Source organism: Ceratotherium simum, chromosome 22, assembly GCF_057802395.1.
Source record: "Ceratotherium simum simum isolate JZ-2026a chromosome 22, ASM5780239v1, whole genome shotgun sequence".
In the NCBI taxonomy this organism is placed as follows: domain Eukaryota; kingdom Metazoa; phylum Chordata; class Mammalia; order Perissodactyla; family Rhinocerotidae; genus Ceratotherium; species Ceratotherium simum.
The window spans coordinates 15,190,817-15,218,695 of record NC_141921.1 but is presented as its reverse complement, the minus strand read 5'-3'; the positions used below and the strand labels follow the sequence as shown (position 1 = coordinate 15,218,695).

Sequence of the window (27,879 nt, the reverse complement as noted above, 5' to 3'; positions counted from 1 at the left end):
GCAGAGGTGCCCATGACCCCCGCTCCCACTCCCCACAGTGGGGGAGCCAGGTGACCACGGAAGTAACAGAGGTGCACCCCAGCCCTGTGACTGGTGGTGACACCTGTGACTGCAGTGACTTCATAAGCAGCAAGGCGCCAGCAGCCTTGGAGGCACAAATAGCACAGGAAGGGCACTGACAACACCTCTAGCAGAGGCAGTGGAGGGTGGAAAGTGCAGGCTCTTAAATACAACCAGAAGCTGCTCAGAATCAAAGTAAGCAAAGCTTTATCCAAATAAGAAAAGTGTTTGCTACCACAAATGCACTGGCAGAGGAACAACTCATTAAGTGCCATGAAGAACCAAAGTAAAACAGTAGCACAGAAAGAAAGTGACAATTCTCCGGAAACCAAACTTGAAGTCACAGAAGATTGTGATCCAACTGACAAAGAATTCAAAATAGCTGTCATAAAGAAACTCACTGAGTTAACAAGAAACTCAGAAAGACAGTTCAATGAACTCAGGAATAAAATTAATGAACAGGAGTTCTTCACCAAGGACATTGAAACCCTAAAAAAAAAAACAAACAGAAATTCTGGAGCTGAAGAACACAATAAATGAGATGAAGCATAAAGTAGAAAGCATTGGAAATAGAGCAGACGATCTGAAAGACAGAATTAGTGAACTTGAAGATAGAAATCTGGAAATGATTCAGGTAGAAGAGGAGAGAAAACTAAGATTTAAAAAAAATGAAGTAGCTCTATGAGAACTATCTGACTCCATTAGAAAAGGAAACAAAAGGATAATGGGTATCCGAGAAGGAAAAGAGAGGGAGAAGGGAGCAGAGAGCTTATTTAGAGAAATAATAGCTGAGAACTTCCCAAACCTGGGGAAGGAACTGGATATACAAGTACATGAAGCTAATAGAACTCCTAATTATTTCACTGCAAAAAGACCTTATCCAAGGCACATTATATTAAAACTGTCAAAAGTCAATGGCCAAGAAAGAATATTAAGGGCAGCCAGAGAGCAGAAAATGATAACCTACAAAAGAACCCCCATTAGGCTATCAGCGGATTTCTCAACAGAAGCTCTACAGGCTAGAGAAGGATGTATCCAAAATATTGAAAGATAAAAACTATCAGCCAAGAATACTCTATCCAGCAAAGTTATCTTTCAAATGTGAAGGAGAAATAAAGGCTTTCCCAGACAAACAAAAGCTGAAGGGGTTCATTACCGCTAGACCTGCCTTATAGGACATCTTGAAAAGAGCTCTCCTACCTGAAACAAAAAGACAAAGGTATACAAAGCTTTACAAAGGTGATTGACAGATAGAATCAGAAAATTGCAACTCTATCCCAGAATAGGTTGGTAAACACTTAATTATAACATAAAGGATAAAGGGAAAGAAAACATTAAAAATAACTGTAACTACTTCAGTCTGGTAACAAACTCACAGTACAAAAAGCCATAATTTATAACGAAAAAAAACATAGAAGGGGAAGAGGAAAAGGACGGAACCTGCATAGGCTAATTAAGATGCTATCAGCAGAAAAACGACTGTCTTATCTATGAGATCTTTTATACAAACCTCATGGTAACCACAAAACAAAAATTCAGCAGTCACAAAACATAAAAAAAAGAGGAAACTGAGAAACACATCACAGGAAACCACCAAACTAAAATGGCAGGCAGAAACACAAGGAAAAAGAAACAATGGAAATATAGAACAACCAGAAAACAAAAGATAAAATGGAAATATTAAGCTCTCAAATATCAGTAATCACCCTAAATGTAAAGGGATTGAATTCACCAATCAAAAGACACAGAGTGTCTGGATGGATTAAAAAAGAAGACCCAACAATATGCTGCCTCCAGGAGACTTGTCTCAGCTTGGCTCAGAGTGAAGAGATGGAAGATGATACTGCAAGCAAATGGCAGTCAAAAGAAAGTGAATATAGCCATACTTATATCAGACAATAGATTTCAAGCCAAAAAAAGATAACAAGACAAAGATGGACATTATATAATGATAAAGGGGACAGTCCACCAAGAAGACATAACATTTATTAATATATATGCACCTAACAAAGGAGCATCAAAGTATATAAAGCAACTGTTAACAGACCTAAAGGGACAAATTGACAGCAACACAATAATAGTAGGGGACTTGAACACCCCACTTACATCAATGGATATATCATCCAGACAGAGTCAACAAGGAAACAGTGGCCTTAAATGAAACACTAGACCAGATGGACTTAATGGATTTATAGAGAACATTCCATCCAAAAGCAGCAGAATACACATTCTTCTCAAGTGCACATGGAACATTCTCAAAGATAGACCATACGTTGGGAAACAGACAAGTCTCAATAAATTTAAGAAGATTTAAATCAAATTCGGGCCGGCCCGGTGGTGCAGCGGTTAAGTGCGTGCGCTCCACTTCAGCGGCCCGGGGTTTGCAGGTTCGGATCACGGGCACGCATTGACACACCGCTTGTCAAGCCAAGCTGTGGCTTGGACGCTGTGGCGGCATCCCATGTAAAGTAGAGGAAGATGGGCACGGATGTTAGCCCAGGGCCAGTCTTCCTCAGCAAAAAAGAGGATTATTGGCATTGAATATTAGCTCAGGGATTATCTTTCTCACCAAAAAAAAAAAAAAAAAGACGAAATCAAATCAAGCATCGTTTCTGACTACAATGGTATGAAACCAGAAATCAACTACAAGAAGAAAGCTGGAAAAGTCGCAAATAGGTGGACACTAAACAACGAACTACTGAAAAACTATTGGATCAATGAAGAAATCAAAGGAGAAATAAAATAATACCTGGAGACAAATGAAAATGAAAACACAACATACCAAAATCTATGGGGCAAAGCAAAAGTGGTACTAAGAAGGAAGTTCATAGCACTACAGGCCTACCTTGAGAAACAAAAAAATCTTAAATAATCTAACACTACACCAAAAAAACTAGAAAAAGAAGAACAAACCAAGCCCAAAGTCAGTAGAAGGAAGGAAATAATAAAAATAAGAGTGGAAATAAAATAGAGACTGAAAAGATCAATTAAACTAAGGGCTGGGTCTTTGAAAAGATCAATTAAACTAAGGGCTGGGTCTTTGAAAAGATAAAATTGACAAACCCTTAGCCAGACTCACTAAAAAAAAAAGATAGAGAAGGCTCAAATAAATAAAATCAGAAATGAAAGAGGAGAAATCACAATGGATACCACAGAAATACAAAGGATTATAGGAGAATACTATGAAAAGCTGCACGCCAACAAATTGGATAACCTAGAGGAAATGGATAAATTGTCAGAATCATACAACCTCCCAAAACTAAATCAAGAAGAAATAGAGAATCAGAATAGACCAGTCACTAGTAAAGAGATTGAAACAGTAATCAAAAACCTCCGCCAAAATAGAAGTCCAAACCAGACAGCTTCTCTGGTGAATTCTACCAAACATTCAAATATTTAATACCTGTCCTTTTCAAACTTCCAAAAAATTGAAGACGAGAGGACGCTTCCCAACTCATTTTACAAGACCAACATCATTCTGATATGAAACCAGACAAGGACACCACAAAAAAGGAAAAATTACAGGCTAATATCACTGATGAACATAGATGCAAAAATCCTCAACAAAATATTAGCAATTGTATACAACAATACATTAAAAGGAACACACACCACGATCAAGTGGGATTTATTCCAGGGATGCAGGGATAGTTCAAGATCTACAACTCAATCACTGTGATAACACCACATTAACAAAATGAGGAATAAAAATCACGTGGTCATCTCTGTAGATACAGAGAAAGCATTTGACAAGATTCAACATCCATTTGTGATAAAAGCTCAATAAAATGGGTATAGAAGGAAAGTACCTCAACATCATAAAGGCCATATATGATAAACCCACAGCTAACATTATACTCAACAGGGAAAAACTGAAAGCCATTCCTCTGAGAACAGGAACAAGACAAGGGTGCCCACTCTCACCACTCTTATTCAACGTAGTATTGGAAGTCCTAGCCAGAGTGATTAGGCAAGAAAAAGAAATAAATGGTATCCAAATTGGAAAGGAAGAGGTAAAACTGTTACTATTTGCTGATGACATGATTTTATATATAGAAAACCCCAAAGAATCTACCAAAAAAAAAACCTATTAGAAATAATTAACAAATACAGTAAAGTTGCAGGGTACAAAATCAACAGAAAAATCAGTTGCATTTCTGTGCTCCAAGAACAAACTAGCAGAAAGAGATATCAAGAATACAATTCCATTTACAATTGCAACAAAATGAATAAAATGCCTAGGAATAAATTTAACCAAGGAGGTGAAAGATGTGTACAGTGAAAACTATAAGACATTATTGAAAGAAATTGAAGAAGATATGAAGATGTGGAAAGATATTGTGTACTCACGGATTGGAAGAATAGACGTAGTTAAAATGTCCATATTACCTAAAGCAGTCTACAGATTCAGTGCAATCTCTCTCAGAATCCCAATGACATTTTTCATGGAAATAGAACAAAGAATCCTAAAATTTACATGGAACAACAGAAGACCCCGAATAGCCAAAGCAATGTTGCGAAAAAAGAACAAAGCAGGAGGCATCACACTCCCTGACTTCAAAATATACTACAAAGCTGTAGTAATCAAAACAGCATGGTATTGGCGGAAAAACAGACACGCAGATCAATGGAACAGAATTGAGAGCCCAGAAATAAACCTACACATCTATGGACTGCTAATTTTCAACATAGGAGCTAAGAACATAGAATGGAGAAAAGAAAGTCTCTTCAATAAATGGTACTGGGAAAACTGGACAGCCACATATAAAAGAATGAAAGTAGATAATTATCTTATACCATACACAAAAATTAACTCAAAATGGATTAAAGACTGGAATGTAAGATCTGAAACCATAAAATTCTTAGAAGGAAACATAGGTAGTGTGCTCTATGACGTCAGTCTTAGTAGTACCTTTTGAGTATCATGTCTCCTCAGGCAAGGGAAACAAAAGAAAAAATAAACAAATGAGACTACATCAGACAAAAGCTTCTGCACAGCAAAGGTGAAACCATCAACAAAATAAAAAGACAACCTACCAACTGGGAGAAGATATTTGCAAATCATATATCTGATAAGGGGTTAATATCCAAAATATATGAAGAACTCATACATCTCAGCAACAACAAAAAACAAACAACCCAATGAAAAGATGGGCAGAGGATCTGAACAGACATTTTTCCAAAGAAGATGTACAGATGGCCATTAGGCACGTGAAAAGATATTCATCATCACTAATTAATAGGGAAATGCAAATCAAAATACAAATGAGATATCATCTCACACTATCAGCATGGCTATTAAAAAGGCAAGAAATAATGAGTGTTGGAGAGGATGTGGAGGAAAGGGAACCCTCATACACTGCTGTTGGGAATGTAAATTGATGCAACTGCTATGGAAAACAGTATAGAGATTCCTCAAAAAATTAAAAATAGAACACCATGTGATCCAGCTATTCCACTTCTGGGTATTTATCCAAAGAACGTGAAAACACTAATTCAAAAAGATGTGTGCACCCCTATGTTCACTGCAGCATTATTCACAATAGCCAAGACTTGGAAGCAATCTAAGTTCCCATCAACAGATGAATGGATAAAGATGATGTGGTACACACACACACAAACACACACACACACACAATGGAATACTAAGCCATCAAAAAAGATGAAATATTGCCATTTGTGACAATGTGGATGGACCCTGAGGATATTATGCTCAGCAAAATACATCAGACAGAGAAAGACAGTTATTGCGTGACTTTACTCATATGTGGAAGATAAACACACAAACACACACATTGATACAGAGAACAGATTGGTGGTTACCGGAGGGGAAGGGTGTGGGGAGGGCAAGAAGGGTTGGCACGTGTGTGTGGTGCTAGACGGTAACTAGACTTTTGGTGATGAACACAACACAGTCTATACAGAAGCTGAAATGTAATGATGTACACCTGAAATTTATATAATGTTATAAACCAATGTTACCTGAATAAAAAAATCTTTTTTAAAAGGAGTAAAGAGAACTCGAAAGAATATAGAAATAGCAGATATAAGGAGTAGCTGCTACCCCAGGGCTGAGATGGAGTGCTCATTGAAGGGCTCCCCCGACCTATCCCACTCCTGCCACAGGCTGAGATCCAGACTGTGGTGTAGTGGACATGACCATGGCTCACTGGATTGCAGATGAGTCACTGTGATGCTGCATGGTAGAATTTGCTGGAAACCTGCCCTCTAGGGTGCTGGAGGAAGCTGTTTACAGAGGTATCTCGCCAGAAGCACTCTACTCCAAAACTGCGCAAGAGAGGTGCTCAGGGAAGCTGTTGGCTGCTGCTCATTGCTGACTGCTGGGCACTGCAAAAGCCATGTGTACTGCAGAAGCCTACGAGGAGGATGACACTGGAGCACTCTGGAATCCAGAAGCAAACCCCTTTCCTCCTGCAGTGGCTCTCCAGCACCTTCTACTGACAAAGCTTGACATCTTGCCAACTGGCAAAAGAAAAATATTTAAAGGGCCCAGATCTGTTTTCACAGAGCAAGCAAATGGGATGAATTTGGAGCTGAGAGGCCATAAATCTATAACTCACGCAGTGGGTAATCTGGACCTGAGCATGCCCTTAGCTTTTTAAATCCCTTTGGAGATCTTCAGGTTATCCTTGCCACTTTGGCTGTTGTGGTCTGGAGAAGCCAGGACACTGTATCTTTGGGTCAACTTGCCCTCAGCCCAGCTCTCTCTAATTATCCATTTTTGCATATCTCTTTTTTGTTCCATTTGCTTGGTTGTCTTTTGCAGACATCAGTTATGCTTATGCTGGATCTCCTGTGACTGCTATTGCTAAGTGTTCTTGTTTTGTTGTCTGGGTTTGTTTTGGTAATCCTTTTAAACTTTTTGTTCTTTCTTATTTTATCTTGCTCATTTTTTATCAGTCATGGCCTTCATGACTTTTATTGTATTTTCAGCAGTGTCCACTTTGTTCTCTTTCATTGAGACTTTTGATTTTGTGATGGTGTTATTTTTCTTTCACTTTTTCTGAGTGCTAATTTTATTTTATTTAAAAATTTTTGTTTTACTGTTTTTTTCCCTTGGTGCTCCCTTTAATTTTTGCTCTTAGTTAGCTCTTGTTTTATAGAGCCATTTGGGAGGGGGTGGGGTGGGAAGAATCTTTGTTAATGATCTTTATCTGTTCTGTGGCAAAATTTTTTCTGTTGTGTGGTCTTCACTTCCACATGCTTCCCCCACCCTGCCCCGTTTCTTTCTTTCGCTTTTGTTGCGGTATCTTTGTTTAGATCCTGTGCTGGTTCCTTTTTATTATTGTTCTGATATACTGTGTTGCCTCTTCACGTGAAAAAAGTTATATGACTGAAGCCAGATCATTTGGATTTGAATCTTGGCTCTGCTGTTTACTAGCTCTATGATCTTAAACAATATAATTTAATCTCTCTGTGCCTCAGTTTCTTCTCTATGTAATGGGAATGATAACCTCATGGGATTACAGTTATGCACCAGATAACGACATTTCAGTCAAGGACAGACTGCATATATGACAGTGGTCCCATAAGATTAGTACCATATAACCTAGGCTATACCTCTAGGTTTGTGCAAGTGCACTCTGTGATGCTTGCACAACAACAAAATCACCTAACGACGCGTTTCTCAGAACGTATCCCCTGTTAAGTGATGCATGACTGTACTGAGAAGATCAGTGAGTTAAATTGTACAAAGCTCTTAGAACTATGGTTGCTCCACAGTAAGTGCTGTATGAATATTAGCAATATTAATTATTTTCTCCCTCACTTGCAATTAGAAAATGCACAATTCTTCTGCATAGAATAATTGAATATATTGCATATTAATTAACTTACTTAAATCTGTTTAGTCATGCATAAAGTCTGACTAGGAGGTATGCATTCAGCAAAAAATATCTTGAAAAGTTGGTGAGCTTTTCAGTAACTTGTTTGAGAAGCTGGATAATAAATAGTACATAATGACTTCTAATGAGCTAGGCTCAAAAATATTGACAGGAGACATGCTCTAGAAATACTTTCTGGGTTTTGTTGTGAGTAATTTTGTCACAATTGAGTTCATATCCATTATGGCTAATATTTGAAGATCAGCAAAATTCTGACATTTCAGACTAAAAATTGTTGCAAGGTATAGTTCAGAAAATAACTTCTGTAGGATATTTTAGAAATGACAGGAGTTTGGTGCAGTTTGTTTCCATGAGTTCAGTTTTTATATAATTTTCTTTTTATGGCTAATTAAAATAACCTAGCTTTATGTACCTTATATACCTTTTGTACTTTTTTTTGAGCTTGCTATAACTGACTGAATATTGGGTCAGTGAACAGATAGTTTTTGAGTACCTACCGGGGATACAGTGGTGAACAAAATAGACATGTTCCCTGCCTAGATCAGCCAGAATATAAATGTTAAACGAATTACTGTGAATACTCATAAGATCATAAGTGCACTATGTAATGGGACGGGGATATACAGGTGCCATGGGAATTTACAATAAGGAGCCCTAACCGAAAGCGTGGAGACAAGATAAGACTTCCCTGTGGAATTAACTGTTCAGCTGAGACTTTAGGATGAGTGGGAGTTGGCTGGATGAAGAGAGCAGGTCAAGAAGCCTTCAGTCTGGTGTTGGGAGAGAGCATAGTGAGTTCAGAACACTGAAAGACATTCACTGTTGCAGACACAGAGGTGGGGTGGTGAGAGATGTGGGAGGAGAGATGGGCAATGGCCAGGTCATGCAGGGTCTTACAGGCCTTGTACGGGATTTGGGACTTGACCCTAAGGATAGTGGGAAGTTTACAGAATTTAAGCCTGGGAGTGAAATAAGTTCACACTGGCTGCTATGTGGAGAAGGAATTGGAGAGGATCAAGAACGGATATGGGAGGCCTTTTAGGAGGCTGTTGTAGTAGTCCAAGGAAAAGATTATAGTGATTTGAAATAGGATGATGGCAGTGAAGATGGAGGAATGGATGAATTCAAGAAATATTTAAGAGTAAAATTCTTGGGACTTGATGGTCGAAGTGGAGGGTGAGTGAGAAGGAGGGCAGTGTCAGGGATAATTCCCAGGTTTCTGCTAAGAACACTTGTGAAAGTGTTGCCTTTTATTGAGGCAGTGAACACTGGAGAAAGAGGAAGTTTATAGGGAATTCTGAGGCATCTGAAGCATCTAGAAGATGATATAGAGTGGGAAGTTAAATACATAGACATGGAACTTAAGAGGTGTCTAGACAGAATATGGAAAGTTGGGGATAGTGAGCATACTGTTGGTAAATGAAGTCACAGAAGTGGATGAGAGTGCCTTAGGGATATTTGTGGAATGAGAGTATAAGAAAGCCTCAGACAGTATCCCAAGCTTCCCTCCACATACATTATGCCTATGCGTGTATATATATATATATGTGTGTATATATATATATATATATGCACACAAGTTATTATATCTTTAGTATATATTTTTGGAATGTGTACAAATTATATTAATTTTGTCTAGAGTTAGGGCATGTAAGTAGAAATATGTTAATTTAATCTTTAAACAAACACTTCCTGAGTGTTGCTAGGAACTAGGTGCTATGCTGTTAAATGCTGACAATTCATAGACCTAAGTTATAGATTCTGCTTTCAAATTGTATGCTGATTCTTTGCAGAGACAGAAAAATAGACAAGATGTTTTATAAATGCTGTGATAGAAGTAAGCATGGGATATTAGACAGACAGCCATAGTGTAGGGCTATGATTAAGGAAAGCTTCCTGAAGGAGGTAAGACTTGAACAGGGTCCTAAAAGATGAGTTGGCATTGCTAGGCAAAGGAGGCAGAGAAAGGGCTCTTACCACCAGGCTGTACCACCTCTCATAGTTTTAAATGCTGTAGAAAGGTTAAGTCATGGGAGGATTGTAGTGTCCGGTGAATTTGGCAGGTAAGAGGTCACAACTTATTGACTGACAGGTAGGATTGGGAGCCATATCAGATTGTGGTAGTTTGAAGAATGAGTGGGGAGTGAGAAGTCAGACGAACTCCTCTAGGGCAAAGTCTGAGTTTGATTGTCTTAATGTCCCCTGTGCCTCGCATAATCCCTGGCACTTCGTGTTTGTTGCATTAGCTTTGGACAGAAGAGAGACACCTCCTTCTCTGAGATCAGATGAAAGCAGGAGGGAGGATGAGTCCAGATGGCTGCACTCCTTCTGCATGCCGAAGGGAGCTCACTGCGAGCATCGGCAGCTCTTGATCTGTGTGCTTTTTTGTGGCTGCACAGGGAGTGTGCTCCCACAGCCGGAAACCTCTCAGCATTAATCTACTGTTAGTGATTTATGTTTTACACTCGTTTTTCTTATTTTTTTTATAGTTGAGTATACGATGTTTGTATCTTAACTTTTTTCATTCGATACTGTATCATAAGCATTTCCCCATGTCATTAAAATTTTTTCATAAACAGCATTTTAAGTGGCTGCATAATCTCATTTGGATATTTATTTGAACATTTATTTGAGCATTTAGTTTAAAGATCTTTCTTTTTTAAGTTTTCATTTTGAAATAATTTCAGACTTAAAGTTGCAAAAATATTACAAAGAACTCCCACGTATCCTTCAGCTAGCTTATGGTGGTGTGGTGTCTACCACATTTCTCCTTTGTAAAGGTACTCTTTTCCCCTCTGTAATCAGTAAGAATCTTATGGGGAGATACTTTAAGCTATATAATATCCCATTTCTCAGAACTTTTACCCATTAATTTTGACATCCTTTGATGTTTTTTAGCTGAATTATTACTAAAATGGTTGCTAACTGGTGATTTTCCTTTTTTTTTAAGTTTGAGCAACATTAAATTTTTATTAAGATGTAATTGACATACAACATTATGTTAGATTCAGGTGTACAATGTAATGATTCGATATTTGTATGTGTTGTGACATGATCATCACAATAAGTCTAGTTGACATCCATCACCATGTGTAGTTACAGAATATTTTTTTCTTGTGATGAGAACTTTTAAGATTTACTCTCTTAGTAATTTTCAAATATGCAATACAGTATTTTAACTCTAGTTACCGTGCTGTACATTACATCCCTAGGACTTATTTATTTTATAACTGGAAGTTTATACCTTTTGACCCTCTTCACACATTTTGCCCACCCTCCACCCACCGCCTCTGGCAACCACCAGTCTGTTCTCTGTATCTGAGAGCTCATATTTGTCTTTCTCTGTCTGACTTATTTCACTTAGCATAGTTGCCCTCGAGGTCCATCCATACTGTTGCAAATGGCAAGATTTCCTTCTTTTTTATGGCTGAATAATATTCCATATATATTTATACCAAATCTTCTTTATCCATTCATCTGTTGATGCACACTTAGATTGTTTCCATACCTTGGCTGTTGTAAATAATCTGTAATGAACATGGGGTGCATGTATCTTTTCCAGTTAGTGTTTTCATTTTCTTTAGATAAATACCGAGAAGTGGGATTGCTGGATCACGTGGTAGTTCTATTTTTAATATTTTTGAGGAACCTCCATACTGTTTTCCATAATGGCCGCACCAGTTTACAGTCCCACCAACAGTGCACAAGGGTTCCCTTTTCTCCACATCCTCACCAGCGCTTAGCTCTTATCTTGTTGATAACAGCCATTCTAACAGGTATGAGGTGGTGTCTCACTGTGGTTTTGATTTGCAGTTCCCGGATTAGATGGCCATTTTCTCATTACATTATTCTTTCTCCATTCATCAGTTGACATTCCACTTTAAGGGACAGTTTTCCCCTCTCCTCATTTATTAGATTCTTATATAATGGGTTATAATCTGTTATTATCATCTTTATCTTGATGCTGAGTTTTTCCAGGTCTAGCCAATAGGAGCCCCTCAAGCTAGCTGCTTTTTCCTTTTGGTGTGTCCTCAGTCTTGGAGTGTTTTCCTGCTGTCAGGCACAGCAGGATGGCGCAGGCTTGTCTTGTCTGTTCCCTGCCCCAGTCTGGAGTCAGCCGCTCTTCCAGGGATCCCTTGTTCCTGCTGTTGGAGGACGACATTTAAAGATAAAGGTCTAGGTGCAAGGTGTACTCATTGCTATTGGAGTATGCTGCCAGGCCCTGCCACTAGACAGAGCTAGGGAGTATATGCATATGTACACACAAACGCACTTGCACACTGTCCACATTGGTATTTTCGTGTCTTTATATATGGAAAACCATCAGTTCACACCGATAGCTTCAATTCCAGTACAACCCAAAAGATTTATTCGAGTTTTTCCCTTTCCATATTTGCAACTCTCTTCTCCATCATTGAGACATCTGCCTCCCATTAGCCTTAATATGGATACTTAGACCTGGCACGATGGCCTGATGCCCCTCCCCATCTCTGCACTCCAGGTATATAAGCCTACCTTGATTGGCCTCTAAAGCCTAATGGCAGGGCCGGCTCCGTGGCTTAGCGGTTAAGTGCGCGCGCTCTGATGCTGGCGGCCCGGGTTCGGATCCGGATCCCGGGAGCGCCCCGAGGCACCACTTCTCCGTGCAACGCGAGGCCGAGTCCCACGTACAGCAACTAGAAGGATGTGAACCTATGACATACAACTATCTACTGGGGCTTTGGGGGGAAAAAACTGAATAAATAAAATCTTTAAAGCCTAATGGCTTTTAGATTAAATTGTTCAGAAAGGAAGAGAGGGAGAGAGCTCATTTCTTTTTATGTCTGCGTAATCCTCCATATGGTATGGATATACCATAGTTTATTGTCGCTGTCGAAGGACATTGGGAGTACTTTCAGGCCTAGTCTCTTATAATACCAATAGTGCTGCACTAAATAGCCATGTGTATAAGTCTTCTGGTAATTTTTTCAGTGTATCTAGTTTCTTAGAAGTGAGGTTATTGGGTTAAATGTAAAAGCATGTGTGATTTTGTCAGATATTGCCACGTCCCTCCCACCACCGGCAGTGTGTGAGTGCCTGTTTTTTCCCCACAGCTCACCACTGAATGTGTTGTCCAGCTTTTGTTCTACCGGGGAGTTTGAAATTTCATCTCTTTCAGAATCTTGAGGTGTTCTCCTTGTCTTGGAGGTTTGGCTTATTGTCAGTTCTTCTTTGCTTCTTTGCGCGTCATCACTTTTGGAAGTCACTTTCCTGTGGGGTGTCTGTTCTGCCTCTTCGTTAGAGGACCCTTTTCCTTAATGGAAAAGACAAATGCAAGAGGCGGCCAGTTCAGCCTTCTCGCTGCCGCGTTTGTTGACTGACTGCCGTTGTGTGTCTGCCAGAGCCGTAGGTTGTAGTCACTGTGTAGCTGTGGCCGTTCAGATGTCACATCTGCATTCAGGACAGAAAGAAGGGGGAGGGGCTGGGGCCAGCCACTGCAGCCCCCTCCTAAAAGGAAAGGAAAAGCTTTCCCAGAACCACCTACCTTTTGTAGGCAGGCTGCTTATACCTTAAATTTTCCGTTGTTTTCAGTGGGAGCATTGGACAGGATACATAGTCCTGTGTGCTGCTAGAAATGCAAGTCTCCAATTTCTAATTTACTGTGAAAACTTGGTACATTTATTACTTGCGTAAATATAAAAATTAAAAATAAATAGATTGTGAAAAACATTCCCTCCAGACCCACTTTTCAGAGATAACTATTGTCAACAGCTTGGTACATATTCTTTTAAGTATATACTTAATACTTAACATTAATTTTAAACATTGCTATCGTCCTTGTTTATCACCAATATGTGGCCGTGGTTACGTACATATATGTTACTATTCTACCACTAGATTTTTTTCACTTAACAGTACATTCTAGATATTTTTCCATATCAGGATATGCAGATGTGCCTCTAACTGTACATCATTTACAGTTAGAACATGTACATTATGTTCTATGCTTGTTATTCTCCTGCCCTCGTCGATCTGTTATCACCTTCTTTCCTCTGTGTGCTAATGGCTGACCTCTACAAACTGCATCTTCTGGGCTTCCTTGCCCTCTGGCTTCCAGTTGGGATCAGCTGATAAGAGGCATGACGGGGATCAGAGGGCAAGTGGTGAGAGAAGTCAGAGTACTTATTATCCCCCTCTGCCCCTTGCCATGGCTCTAGTAGCCACTGTGTTCCTCTGTGGCTGCTGCTCCTGTTGGCTGGCCTCCAGTAGCAGCCTTCTGTCTCTTTGCCCCTTTAGCCCCAGGGTAGGAGTAGCCTCCGGCTACTCACACAGGTACAAAAAATCCTTTGTGTGTGCTGTCTGTTTCCTGCCAAGACCCCAACTGATACAGATGTCCTTGTGTAGACGTACCATAATTTATTTGTCTGGTTCCCTATTGATGGATATTTGAATTGTTTCTAGTATTTTGCACCATAATTTATTTGTCTGGTTCCCTATTGATGGATATTTGAATTGTTTCTAGTATTTTGCTCTTCTAATCAGTGTTGCTAATAAAAATTCATGTACATATCTTTTAAAATATTTGTTGGAGTGTTGCTTTAGGAAAAAGTCATAGAAATAGAAATGTTGGGTCAAGGTGTATGAATGTTATAAATTTCAATAGATACTTCCAAAATGTTCCTGTTAGAGTCTACCAATTTACATTTCTACAATGTATTTGTTTGATTTTTTTTTTTTTTTTTAACTTGAACAACCTCTCATTTTCTGTGAGGTCATTTTTTGTGTGTGTGAGGAAGATCAGCTCTGAGCTAACATCCGTGCTAATCCTCCTCTTTTTGCTGAGGAAGACCGGCTCTGAGCTAGCATCTATTGCCAATCCTCCTCCTTTTTTTCCCCCAAAGCCCCAGTAGATAGTTGTGTCATAGTTGCACATCCTTCTAATTGCTGTATGTGGGACGCGGCCTCAGCATGGCGGGAGAAGTGGTGCGTCGGTGCGCGCCTGGGATCCGAACCCGGGCTGCCAGCAGTGGAGCACGTGTCCTTAACCGCTAAGCCACGGGGCCGGCCCCCCTGATTTTTTTAATATTAAAAAATTATAGAGGCAATACTTATGACTTTTAACAAATAAACTTAATTCAGAAGTGTATAAAGGGGAAAGTTCTCATCATTCCATCCTATTTCCTAGAGGTAACCACATCAACAGTTAGCTATGTATCCTATCATACCTTTTTTCTTTTTAAATTTGTACACTTAGGGGCTGGCCCGGTGGCGCAAGCGGTTAAGTGTGTGCGCTCCTCTGTGGCGGCCCGGGGTTTGCTGGTTTGGATCCCGGGTGCACACCGACGCACTGCTTGGCAAGCCATGCTGTGGCGGCGTCCCATATAAAGTGGAGGAAGATAGGCACAGATGTTAGCCCAGGGCCAGTCTTCCTCAGCAAAAAAAAAAAAAAAAAAAAAGAGCAGGATTGGCAGATGTTAGCACAGGGCTGATTTCACACACAAAAAAAATTTGTACACTTATCAGAGTAAATTCATATATATATATATACGTAAATAAAGTAAATTCATTCATACATATGTGTGTGTGTCTGTCTATTGAGAAAGCTCATTTCTAGACTCTTTTCTTTCCACTGATCTATTTGTCTTTTCCTGTGCCAGTACCCATCTACCTCAATAATTCTAGCTTTGAGTTGGTTTTGATATCTGGCAAATCCTCATCTCATTTTTTTTCATTTAAAAAAATTTTTGGTTCTTCTTGGACATGAAGTCTTCAGATTAACTTTAGATCCACGTTCAAAAACATGGGGGCCGGCCTGTGGCTTAGTGGTTAAGTGTGCGCATTCCGCTACTGGCGGCCCTGGTTCGGACCCCAGGCGCGCACCAACGCAGCACTTCTCTGGCCATGTTGAGGCCATGTCCCACATACAGCAACTAGAAGGATATGCAACTATGACATACAACTATCTACTGGGGCTTTGGGGGGAAAAAAAAAGAAAAAAAGGAGGAGGATTGGCAATAGATGTTAGCTCAGAGCCGGTCTTCCTCAGCAAAAAGAGGAGGATTAGCACGGATGTTAGCTCAGGGCTGATCTTCCTCACAAAAAAAAATAATAATAAATAAAATAAATAAAACCTATTAAAAAAAAATAACATGATGAGTTTTGCCTGGAGTTAGACTGACTTTACGGAGAACAGAGATTTCAGGAGGACTGACACATTTCCAGTGTTGGATCTTCACTATGTCTCTTTATTTATTTGGATCTTTTATGTCCTTTGGTGAAAATCTTGCCCATTTCTTCCTAAGTTTATTTTTACATATTTTATAGATTTTGTTACCATCATGAATGGAATTTTTCCCCTTACGTTTTCTAATTGCTTATTGCTGATATAGTTTTTAAGAAGCTTTTGATTTTTGTAAATTAATCTTTTAATCACCTACTTTATTAACTTCCTAGTAGTTCTAATGGTTTTTCATTTAATTTCTCTTGGTTTTTCTAGATGGACAATTATATTTTCTGCAAACAATAACTTTTTATCACTTCATTTGTAATATTTATACATAATTTCTTTCTCTTAAGTTATTTTGTGGCTAACATACCTGAGTGGAGGTGGGGAGGGGTGATCCTGGGAAGTCGTCTTGGCTGTTATGTTCAAGGTGGGTATCAAAGAATGTGCAGCAGGTAAAATAGCAAGGTGATGGAGACTGTATTCCAGCCAGGTCATGAGGAGAGAAACAACAAGGCAATGTCCAGTGGTAGGAAGAAGAATGACTAGAGTATAGGACACAAATGAGGTTGGGAGAAGCAAGAGATGGGTTGGAGAGTAAATAGGGGCACAATCAAAAGCTACTAGGCTTTAAGGAGCAATTACTTTATTCTAAAGGAATTGAGAATTTAATGAAAGGTGTTTTAAGTGGAATGGCCCCCTAAAGATGCCCACATCCTAATCCCTGAAATCTGTAAATGTGTTACCTTACATGGGAAAAGGGACTATGCAAATGAAATTAAGATTATGGACCTTAAAACAGGGAGATTATCACAGCCACTATGGAGAAGAGTATGGAGGTTCCTCAAAAAATTAAAAACTGAACTACCATATGATTCAACAATTCTACTTCTGGGTATGTATCCAAAGGAAACGAAAACACTAACTCAAAAAGGTATCTGCACCCCCATGTTCATTGCAGCATTATTTACAATAGCCAAGACATGGAAACAACTCAAGTATTCACCAACAAGTGAATGGATAAAGAAAATGTGAATATATATATATGTTCACAATGGAATACAATTCAGCCGTAAAAGAGAAGAAAATCCTGCCATTTGCAACAACATAGATGGACCTAGAAGGCATTATGCTAAGTGAAATAAATTAGACAGAGAAAGACAAATACTGTATGATCTCACTTATATGTGGAATCTAAAAAAAATCATCCTCATAGATAGAACACATTGGTGGTTGCCAGAGGCAGGGGCTGTGGAGTGGGTGAAATGGATGAAATGCTCGAAAGATACAGACTTCCAGTTATAAAATAAATAAGTCGTAGGGATATAATGTACAGCATTGTGTACAGCAGTGTAATGTAATTGCAGTAATATAGTGTAATGGTGACTATAGTTACTAATACTGTATGCTATATTTGAAAGTTGCTAAGAGAGTAGATCTTGGAAGTTCTCATCGAAACAAAATTTGTAACTCTGGTGATGGATATTGACTAGACTTGTTTTCGTGATTATTTTGTAATATATACATATATTGAATCATTGAATTGTACACCTGAAACTAGTGTAATGTTATATGTCAATTATACCTCAATACAAAAAAATAGGTAGATTATCCTTGATTATTCAGGTCGGCCCAATCTAATCATATGAGCCTGAAAAGCAAAGTTTCTGTGGCTGGAAGCAGAAGTAAGAATTGGTAGAAGGGGAGGTTGGGGAGATTCAAAGAGTGAGAGGGACTTAACCCACAATGGCTAAGGGGGGCCACATGGAAAGTGTGAGAAGGAATACAGGAGCAAAGATTGTCTGATAACCACCAAGGAAAGGAGACCTCAGCCTGACAGCTTCAAGGAACTGAGTTAGGCCAACAGCCTGAAGGACCTTGGAGCAGATTCATCTCCCGAGTCTAGAAAGGAATACAGCCCTGCTCAGCCCTTGGTGTTGGCCTCGTGAGACCCAACGCCGAGTACCCAGCTGAGCACACTGTTCCTGGACTGTGGCCTACAGAGCTCTGAAATAATAAATTCGTGTTGTTTTAAGCTGCTAAGTTTGTGGCACTTTGTTACAGCAGCAGTAGAAAACTAATACACAGGGGTTTAAGCAGGGAAGTCATGGCAGATTTTGTGTTATTAACAGACTACTCACTGTGCTGTGCAGAAAATGGATTTGGGAGAGTGCAAATTTTGAGGCAAGGAAACTTGTTTGTGGGAATAACAGTGGTGGCATGGACTAGAGTAGTAATGGTTGGACGGAGATTTGATTTGGGATTTATTGGGGAGGTTGGATTTGCCAGAATTTGGTCGTTGATTGGATGTCGAGAATGAGAGAGAGGAAGGACACAAGGATGACTGCTGATTTCTGTCTTGGATGCTGAGTGACTGGTGAAGCTGTTCTCTTGAGACAGATGAGCAGGTTGGAGGACACTGTGTCATGAACTCAGCGGTAATTCTAGGTTGTTCTTCATTTGGAAATTCTCTCTATAAATACGTATTATTTTAAGATAGAGTATATCAATAAGATGATTGCTTTATCTTTTAAGACCTAAATTTTTTCTTTTTTTTTTTTAGGTCATGTAGGAAATCATAAATCATGTGAAGATGGGACTCTTGGTATTTGTACGCAATCTGCTACTAGCCCTCTGCCTTTTTCTGGTACTGGGATTTTTGTACTACTCTGCGTGGAAGCTACATTTCCTCCAGTGGGAGGACTCCAGTAAGTACAGTCACTTCAGCCTAGCCCAGGAAAAGCCTGTTGCAGATCAGTTCTTGGGTCTTCATGTGGCTGTAGTGCTCTCCTATTCTTCAGAGATGGGCAGTGAGAGTAAACTGAACATTTCTGAGGCCTGGGCTTAGAAATTGCCTACCACTTCTGTTGCTGTAGGTTGAGAACGCTGATGTTTTTTAAAAACTGCATGCCATGGCAAATCCTTTTATGAATGCAGTGAAAATGTGCAGTTCTTCAATAAAACCCCAAACTATACCAGTACTTTCAGTTCTTGAATGTTGTCTTTTTAATTACTGTAGTGTATTGCTGCTCCCATTTGCTATTTGTCGCCATAGGGCTTGGAATTGAAGTTGGTTTTCTTCTGCCCTTAAAACATTCATCTTTATTTTTTCCTTGAATTTCAATGTAATATTGCCATTGTTTTGTTTTCCCTAAAGGAACTTTGTCTACTTAGTCTTTTTAGCCCTTGCTGCTACTGAACTTGTACCTGAATAGAACATGGCTTTTTTCTGCTAGCAGTAACTCCTGATGGCTTTCTTCCATTGGTACCTTAGGTCTCATGTGTTACGTGTGTTCTCCACATGGCCACCTGAGCCCCTCTGACTTGGTTTCGATTTACCCAGTGTTGCCTGAGTTTTGGTTTAGGCTTGCAGTTGAGGGCTTGCATTGAGTGGCACCAGCTTTGTGCATTCTCTTCTTGGCTGTAGCTTGAAGTATCACACAGTGAGCATAAGTAGTTTTCTTTTTGATTCTTTGGTCTAATGGCTATTGGAGATTGGTACAGGATATATTGGGTGGTCTCCCCTGATTCCCAGTGAGCATGTCTTCTCTAAAGTAGTTTTATTTTTATGAACATCTACTGGATACCAATGAGGAATTCACTTGAGAGTAGACTCAGTCTCTAGGTGTGAGGTTAACATGAGTTAGAATGAGTTGAAAGAGGCAACTGGTCTACTGTTGTATTGAGACCTTAACATGGGACCTGTTTCTCATGTGGCCCAAACTACTGAAGCAGTTTCAAGCCAATTTTTAAAATATAGTATTCAAAAAGAGGAGGATTGGCGTGGATGTTAGCTCAGGGCTGATCTTCCTCACACACATACAAAAAAATAAATAAAATAAAATATAGTATTATATCTTTAATTTGTTGTTTTATATGGAACATTTAAGTGCCTCTTAAATTCTTAGCTTATAATTATCACTAATTACTTTGTGTTTCTGGAATTTACTTAAATTTCTCTGTACCGATTTACTTTTAAAATCAAGGACACTACCTAGGATAAAGAGTGTTTATGTCAGTGCAATGCAGAGTTCTGTAGTTAGAGGCATTGTCTGTATCCATAATGGGTAGATTCATCTGTATCCATACAATAGATGGAAATATGTGTAAGGGTTGGGGTCTCTTTTTCTGTTAAGAGCTGTAGAAGACGCAACCAAGGGTTAGATAATATTTTTCTAGAGAAGTTGAGGAGGACATTAACTTTATGGAAGACTTATTGTGTGTCAAGTTTTAGGCTAGACAATTTACAAATTTAATTTAATTTAATTCTTAACTACAACCATGTGAAGATGCTATTATTATCCCCATTTTCCAGTTGAACAAACCGAACTGTTTAGTTTTTAAATTTTGTTTGTTTATTGCGGTAACATTGGTTTATAACATTGTATAAATTTCAGGTGTAGATCATTATACTTCTATTTCTGCATAGCTTACATCATATTCTCCACCCAAAGACTAATTATAATCCATCACCACACACATGTGCCTAATCATCCCTTTTGCCTTCCTCCCTCCTTCAAGTACCGTATGATCTCACTCATAAGTGGAAGAGAACAACAACAACAAACAAACACATAGAGATGGAGATTGGATTGGTGGTTACCAGAGAGGAAGGGGGGAGGGTGAAATGTTTAGTTTAATTAATTTACCAAAGTTACACAGTACAAGGAATGGGAGGTGGGTAAATGGAATTTTACTGTTGTAAGGTTATTACATTTTGAAAAGGAAATAAGAAGTGGGAAGAAGGAATACTGTGTATAAAGTGAGGGAAAGGTTAAGTAATAAGTATGCAATGTCAGAAGTGAAGAGGTATTATAATGATTCTGAATAGACTCTGATAAGTTCAGGATGTGTATTCCCTAGTAGAACTCCTTAGTAGAATAACTACTAAGAAAAGTAACAAAAAGAAGTATATATCTAAGAAGCCAATAGAAGAAATAAAATGGAACACTAAAAAAGTATTCAGTTAATCCCAAAGAAAGCAGGAAAACAGCAATATAAGAACAAAAGAGAAGGGGGAAATGGAAAACAAATGGTAAGATATATTATAATTATATTTAAATGTACATAGATTAAAACTCCAGTTAAAGGCAGAAATTGTCAGAATGGTTATAAAAATCATGATCTAACTGTGTCCTCATATAAGAGACATATATTTTAAATTTAAAGACAGATTCAAAGTAGAAGGATGGAAAATATATCTTATGTAAACAATAGGCATAAGAAAGCTTGCATAGCTGTATTAATTTCAGCAAATTATACTTCAAAACAAAGTATTACAAGAGATTAGAGAGGGTCATTACATAATGATGAAAAGAAATTCACCAGGAAGACAGATATAAATGGGTATTTACCTAATAAGAGAGTATCAAACTTTATTAAGCAAAAACTGATAAAATTAAAGGGAGAGAGAGACAAATTCACAATTATATTCAAATATATTAATACCCCTCTCTCAGTAATTAATAAAACAAGTTAAAAATCTTCAAGCATGTAGATCTAAGCAACACTCAACTACCTTCACCTAATTGACATTTATAGAACACTATACCCAATAACGGCAGAAAGCACATTCTTTTCCAGTGTACACATAATGTTCATTGAGACTGATCCTGGGCCATAAAATGTCTCAATGAATTTAAAAAGGTTGAAATCTTACAGAATATATTCTATGACTATGATGGAATTAAATTTGAAATCAATCGCAATAAGACGATGAGAACTGGAGTAGGCAGACTGGCTTGTAGGCCAAATCCAGCCTGCTGCCTATTTTTGTAAATAAAGTTTTCTCAGAACACAACCATGTCTGTTATTTACATACTGTTTGTTGCTGCTTTTATGCTACAGTGGCAACATTGAATAGTTGCGACAGAGACTGTCTGGCCTACAAAGCCTAAAATATTTATTATCTGGCCTTTACAGAAAGAGTTTGCTGACTCCTCAAAGATTTGAGTATTAAACAACAAGCTCTTAAGTAACCCACAGATTAAAGGAGAAACCACAAGAGAAAATAGAAAATATTTCAAGCTGGGTGACAGTGAAAATACTATATCTTAAAATTTGTTGCGTGCAGCAAGAACAATGCTTAGAGTAAAATTTATAGCTTTAAATGACTACATCAGAAAAGAATGTCTTAAAAACAGTGATCTAGGGGCCAGCCCGGTGGCGCAAGCGGTTAAGTGCGCGCGCTCCGCTGTGGCGGCCCGGGGTTCGCCGGTTCAGATCCCGGGCGAGCACCGATGCCCTGCTTGTCAGGCCATGCTGTGGCGGCATCCCATATAAAGTGGAGGAAGATGGGCATGGATGTTAGCCCATGGCCAATCTTCCTCAGCAAAAAGAGGAGGATTGGCAGATGTTAGCTCAGGGCTGATCTTCCTCACACACACACAAAAAAAACAGTGATCTATGTTTCCACCTTAAAAGGCTAAAAAAAGAAGGTCAAATTTAACCCAGAGTAAGTAGAAGAAATGATAGAGGTGAACAGAAATCAATGAAATGGAAAACAAACAATAGAGAAAATTAACAAAACCAATATTGGGTTCTTTGAAAAAGTTAATTGATAAATGCCTACCAAGAATAATCATGGATGATACCAAAAGCGCAGGTAACAAAAGAAAAAATAGACAAATTCTGATTCATCAAAACTAAAACTTTTGTGCATGAAAGGACACTATCAACAGAGTGAAAAGGCAACCTACAGAAGGGGAGAAGATACTTGCAAATCATATCTGATAAAGGATTAATATCCAAAATATGTAAAGAACTCCTGTAACTCAACAACAACAAAAAACCTGATTCAAAAATTGGCAAAGGACTTGCATAGACACTTCTCCAAAGGAGATATACAAATGGCCAAAAAACACATGAAAAGATGCTCAACATCACTATTAGGGCAATGCAAATCCAATCCATAGTGACACACCACTTCACACCCATTAGGACGGCTGTTATCAAAAAACAGAAAATAACAAGTGTTGGCAGGGAGTAGAGAGATTGGAACTCTCATTCATTGCTGTTGGAAACGTAAAATTGTGCAACTGCTGTGGAAAATGGTATGGTGATTTCTCAAAAATTTAAAAATAGAATTACCATGTGATCCAACAAGGAGTGAAAGCAGGGACTTAAACAAATATTTGTACACCCATACTCATAGCAATATTACCAAATGTCCATCAGTGGATGAACAGATAAACAAAATGGGTATATACATACAATGGAATATTATTCAGCCTTAAAAAGGAAATAAATTTTGATGCAGGCTACGTGGATGCTAAATGAAGTAAGCCAATCACTAAAAGACAAATATTGTGTGATTCCATTTATATGATGTTCCTAGAGTAGTAAAATTCATAGAGACAGAAAGTAGAATGGTGGTTGCCAGGGACTAGAGGAAATGGGGAGTCAGCTTTTAATGTGTACAGAGTTTTAGTTGGGAAAGACAAAAGGTTCTGGAGATGGATGGTGATGGATTCATAGCAGTGTGAATATACTTAATATCATAGAACTGTACACTTAAAATGGTTAAAATGGTTAGTTTTATGTTATGTATATTTTACTACAATAAATAAATATTTTTAATAAAGAAATAAGAGAAAACACAATGTATCGGTATTAGGAAGAGAAATGGCAATATTACTACAGATCCTACACACGTTAAAAGGGTAATAAGGGAATATTATGACCAATTTTATGCTATTAAAATTGACAGTTTAAGTGAAATGGACAAATTCCTTGGAAAACACAACTTACCAAAACTGACTCAAGAAGAAATAGAAAATCTAAGTAGCCTCGTATCTTTAAAGAACTTGACTTCGGGCCGGTGCCATGGCTTAGTGGTTAAGTGCGTGCCCTCCGCTGCTGGTGGCCCGGGGGTTCGGATCCTGGGTGCGCACCGACGCACTGCTTCTCCGGCCGTGCTGAGGCCGCGTCCCACATACAGCAACTAGAAGGATGTGCAGCTATGACGTACAACTATCTACTGGGGCTTTGGGGGAAAAAATAAAAAAATAAAATTATAAAAAAAAAAAAAATAAATAAAGAACTTGACTTCATAATCAGAAAGCTTCGGGCCCAGATAATTTCACTGGTGAATTCTAAAAACATTCAAGTAAGGATTTAATACCAGTTTTATACAAACTCTCTCTGAAAATAGAGGAAGAAATACTTCTCAACTCATTTTATGAGACCAGCTCAATCTAAACTAAAACATGACACATACATTACCAAAAGATAAGATTACAGATCAGTATCCCTCATGAGCATGCAAAAGTTCTCATGCAAAAATCCTCAGCAAAGTATTAGCAAATTAATTCTGGCAATATATGATAAGGATAATACAAGATGACTAAGGACTTCAAGATTGGTTCATCGTTTGAAAATCAATCAGCGTAATCACCAAATTAGCAGAATAAGAATTCACACTGCTATGCATCCATCACCAGCATCCATCTCTAGAACTTTTCATCTTTCCCAACTAAAACTCTGTACCCATTAAAAGTTGACTCCCCGTTCCCCATTTCCTCTAGTCTCTGGCAACCACCATTCTACTTTCTGTCTTACATATCTTAATCATTGCAGAAAAAACATTTGACAAAATTCAAAACCCGCTCATATAAAAACTTTCAGCAAACTAGGAACAGAAAGAAACTTCAATCTGATAAAGGCTATCTGAAAAGTTTACAGCTAGCATCATATGTAATGGAGAAAGACATGTTTTCCCCCTAAGATTGGGGGAAAAAGGAAGGATGTCCACTCTCATCACTTTTATTCATTATTTTACCAGAGGTCCTATTCAGTGCAATAAGGCAAGTAAAGGAAATAAAAGAGAGACTGATGAGGAAGAAGTAAAACTATGTGTGTACAAAAATCCTAATGAATCCACCAAAAGGAAAAACAAAAACAAGCCAAAACAGCTCTTGTAACTAAGTGATTTCACAAGGTTACAGAATACAAGGTCAATATATAAAATTCAGTTGTATTTCTATATACTAGAAGCACACAATTGGAAAATAAAGTGAAAACATGTTATTTGTAGTAGCATCAAAAATAAAATACTTAGGAAAAAATCTGAACATGGGCAAGGCCTCTGTGGCAAAAACACTGCTGAGAGAAATTAAAGAAGATCTAAATAAATGGAGAGATTTCCCATGAATTCAGAGACTCAGTGTTGTTAAGATGCCCATGTTTTCAAAATTGATGTATAGATTCAATGCAATCCTAATTAAACCCCCAGCAGGCTCTTTTATTTTTCTTGTGGAAATCAACAGCTGATTCTAAAATTTATGCAAAGGATCTAGACTGGCCAAAATTATTTTGGAAAATAAAAATTGGAGGACTTACACTACCTCATTTCTAGTCTTAGTTCAGGAGAATGTGATGTTGGCTAAAGATCAGTGGAATAGAATAGAGTCCAGAAATAGACCTATGCCTATGTAAGTCAAGTGAATTTTGATAAAAGTGACAACAAAGTTCAACAGGGTAAGGATAGTCTGTTCGTTAAATGATTCTAAAATAACTAGATATTTATGTAGAAAAAAGAGCCATAATCACTCACACCATATACCATAATCAATTTGAAGTAGATCATAGACCTAAATGTAAAAGCTAAAACTGTAAAACTTCTAGAAGTAAACATAGGAGAAAATCATCATACTATTGGGACTAGGCAGAAAAGTTTTAGACAGGACACAAAAAGCGTTAACCATAAAAGAAATATCGATAAATTGGACTCATCAAACATAAAACCTTCTGCTCTTCAAATTGCTTCATCACAACAATGAAAAAGCAAACCACAGACTGGGAAAAATATTCACAACAATATTTTGGACAAAGACTTGGATCCAGAATATATAAAGATCTCTTAAAACTTAACAATAAGAAAGCAAACAATTTAGTTAAGAAATTGGCAAAAGACTTGAACAGACATTTCACAAAAAAAATACAAATGACAAATAAGCATCTCACAAGATATTCATCATTAGGCATGAGGTAAATGCAAATTAAAATGTCAGTGAGATGCCACCTCACACCCAATTAGAATGACTAAAATTAAAAAGATTGGCAGTTCCTAGTGTTGGCAAAGACGTGGAGCAACACCTTTGTTGTTAGATGGAAGGTAAAATAGTGCAGTTACTGTGGAAAAACAGTTTGGCAGTTGCTTATAAAGTTAAGCATACATTTAGTCCATGACTCAGCAACTCTACTCATAGATATTTACTCAAGAGAAATAAAATTTATGTCTAGAAAAAGACTTGTAAACAAATGTTCATGGCAGCTTTATTAATAATAGCCAAGTACTGGGAACAGCCCAGATGTTCCTCAGTAGGAGAATGGGTAAACAAAAGGAGGTATAGTCGTACTGTGGGACATTGCTTAGCAATAGAAGGGAAACAAACTGCTGACTTGTGTGACAACATGGATCAATCCTGCAGACATGCTGCGTGAAAGAAGCCAGATAACAAAAGAGTAAATACATATTGTACGCCATGCTGTGGCAGGCGTCCCACATATAAGAAGTAGAAGAAGACGGGCACGATGTTAGCCCAGGGCCCATCTTCCTCAGCAAAAAGAGGACGATTGGCAGCAGATGTTAGCTCAGGGCTAATCTTCCTCAAAAAAAAAAAAAAAAAAGATTTGTACAGTTAAATATGTGAATTTTATTTTTATGTAAATTATTACCTTACTGATGTCAAATAAAGGAAAAAAAGTAAAGAAATGGAGGATTTACCCTACCAGGTATTAAAATTTGTTATAAAGCTATAGTAATTAAAGCTATCATACTAGCACAGGAAGCAATCAATAGATCTGTTATGTTGAGTACAGGAACATATATATGTATGTGGAAGTTAAGTATTGATAAATGTGATATTTCAGATCTAAGGGGAAAGGATGAGCTGTTTTATTTAGTTTTGAGACTATTACCTATTTTATTTAGAAAAATTTGTTAGGTCCCTTTCACATACCTTACACGAAAATAAATTCCAGATAGATTAAAGATTTAATTGTAAAAAACTAAAATACTAGAAGAAAATAAAGAATATAACGTTGGGGTTGAGAAGGATTTTATTAGCACGACACCAAGGTCAGAAGCCACACAATAAAAAATTTAAAGTTTTATTATCTTTCATGTAAAACTTTTGTATGGAGAAAAAATTTTTAAGCAAAGTTAAAAGACAACAAATCAAGAAAAATATTTTCAGTGAAGATGATAGCTAAAGAGATGATATTCTTAATATATATAAAGAGCTCATATAAGTTGTTTGAAAAAAAATGAACACTTCAATTGAAAAATTGACGACATGCATTAACAGTTGCACAGAAGGGAAATTATAAATTGCTAGAGACCATATTTTAAATATTTATTCTCACTAATATTTAAAGAAGTGCAAAGTATAAAATAACAATTACATTACTGTTACCTTCCGTATTGGCAAAGATTTTAAAATGATAATGCCCTAAAAGATCTGAACAGACGTATTTCCAAAGAAGACATACAGATGGCCAACAGGCATATAAAAAGATGTTTAACGTCATTAATTATTAGGGAAATGCAAATCAAAACTACAATGAGAGATCACCTCACGCCCATCAGAATGGCTATAATTAACAAGACAAGAAATAACAAGTATTGCAGAGGAGGTGGAGAAACGAGAACTCTCATACACTGCTGGTGGAAGTGCAAACTGGTGCAGCCACTGTGGAAAACAGTATGGAGATTCCTCAAAAAATTAAGAATAGAACTGCCATATGATC

At 37.9% G+C, this 27,879-nt stretch overlaps 1 protein-coding gene across 6 annotated transcripts in view; it reads left to right on the top strand.

Moving 5' to 3' along the window:
* Nucleotides 1–27,879, top strand: part of ST3GAL3 (ST3 beta-galactoside alpha-2,3-sialyltransferase 3) — a 224,389-nt gene that overhangs the window by 12,946 nt on the left and 183,564 nt on the right. For all 6 annotated transcript variants that reach the window (XM_087446104.1, XM_087446102.1, XM_087446103.1 and 3 more), the window contains exon 2: nt 18,692–18,836. In XM_087446104.1, coding sequence (XP_087302230.1) covers nt 18,722–18,836 — 115 coding nt within the window. In that variant the 5' untranslated portion in view covers nt 18,692–18,721. The remainder of the gene's footprint in view (nt 1–18,691; nt 18,837–27,879) is intronic.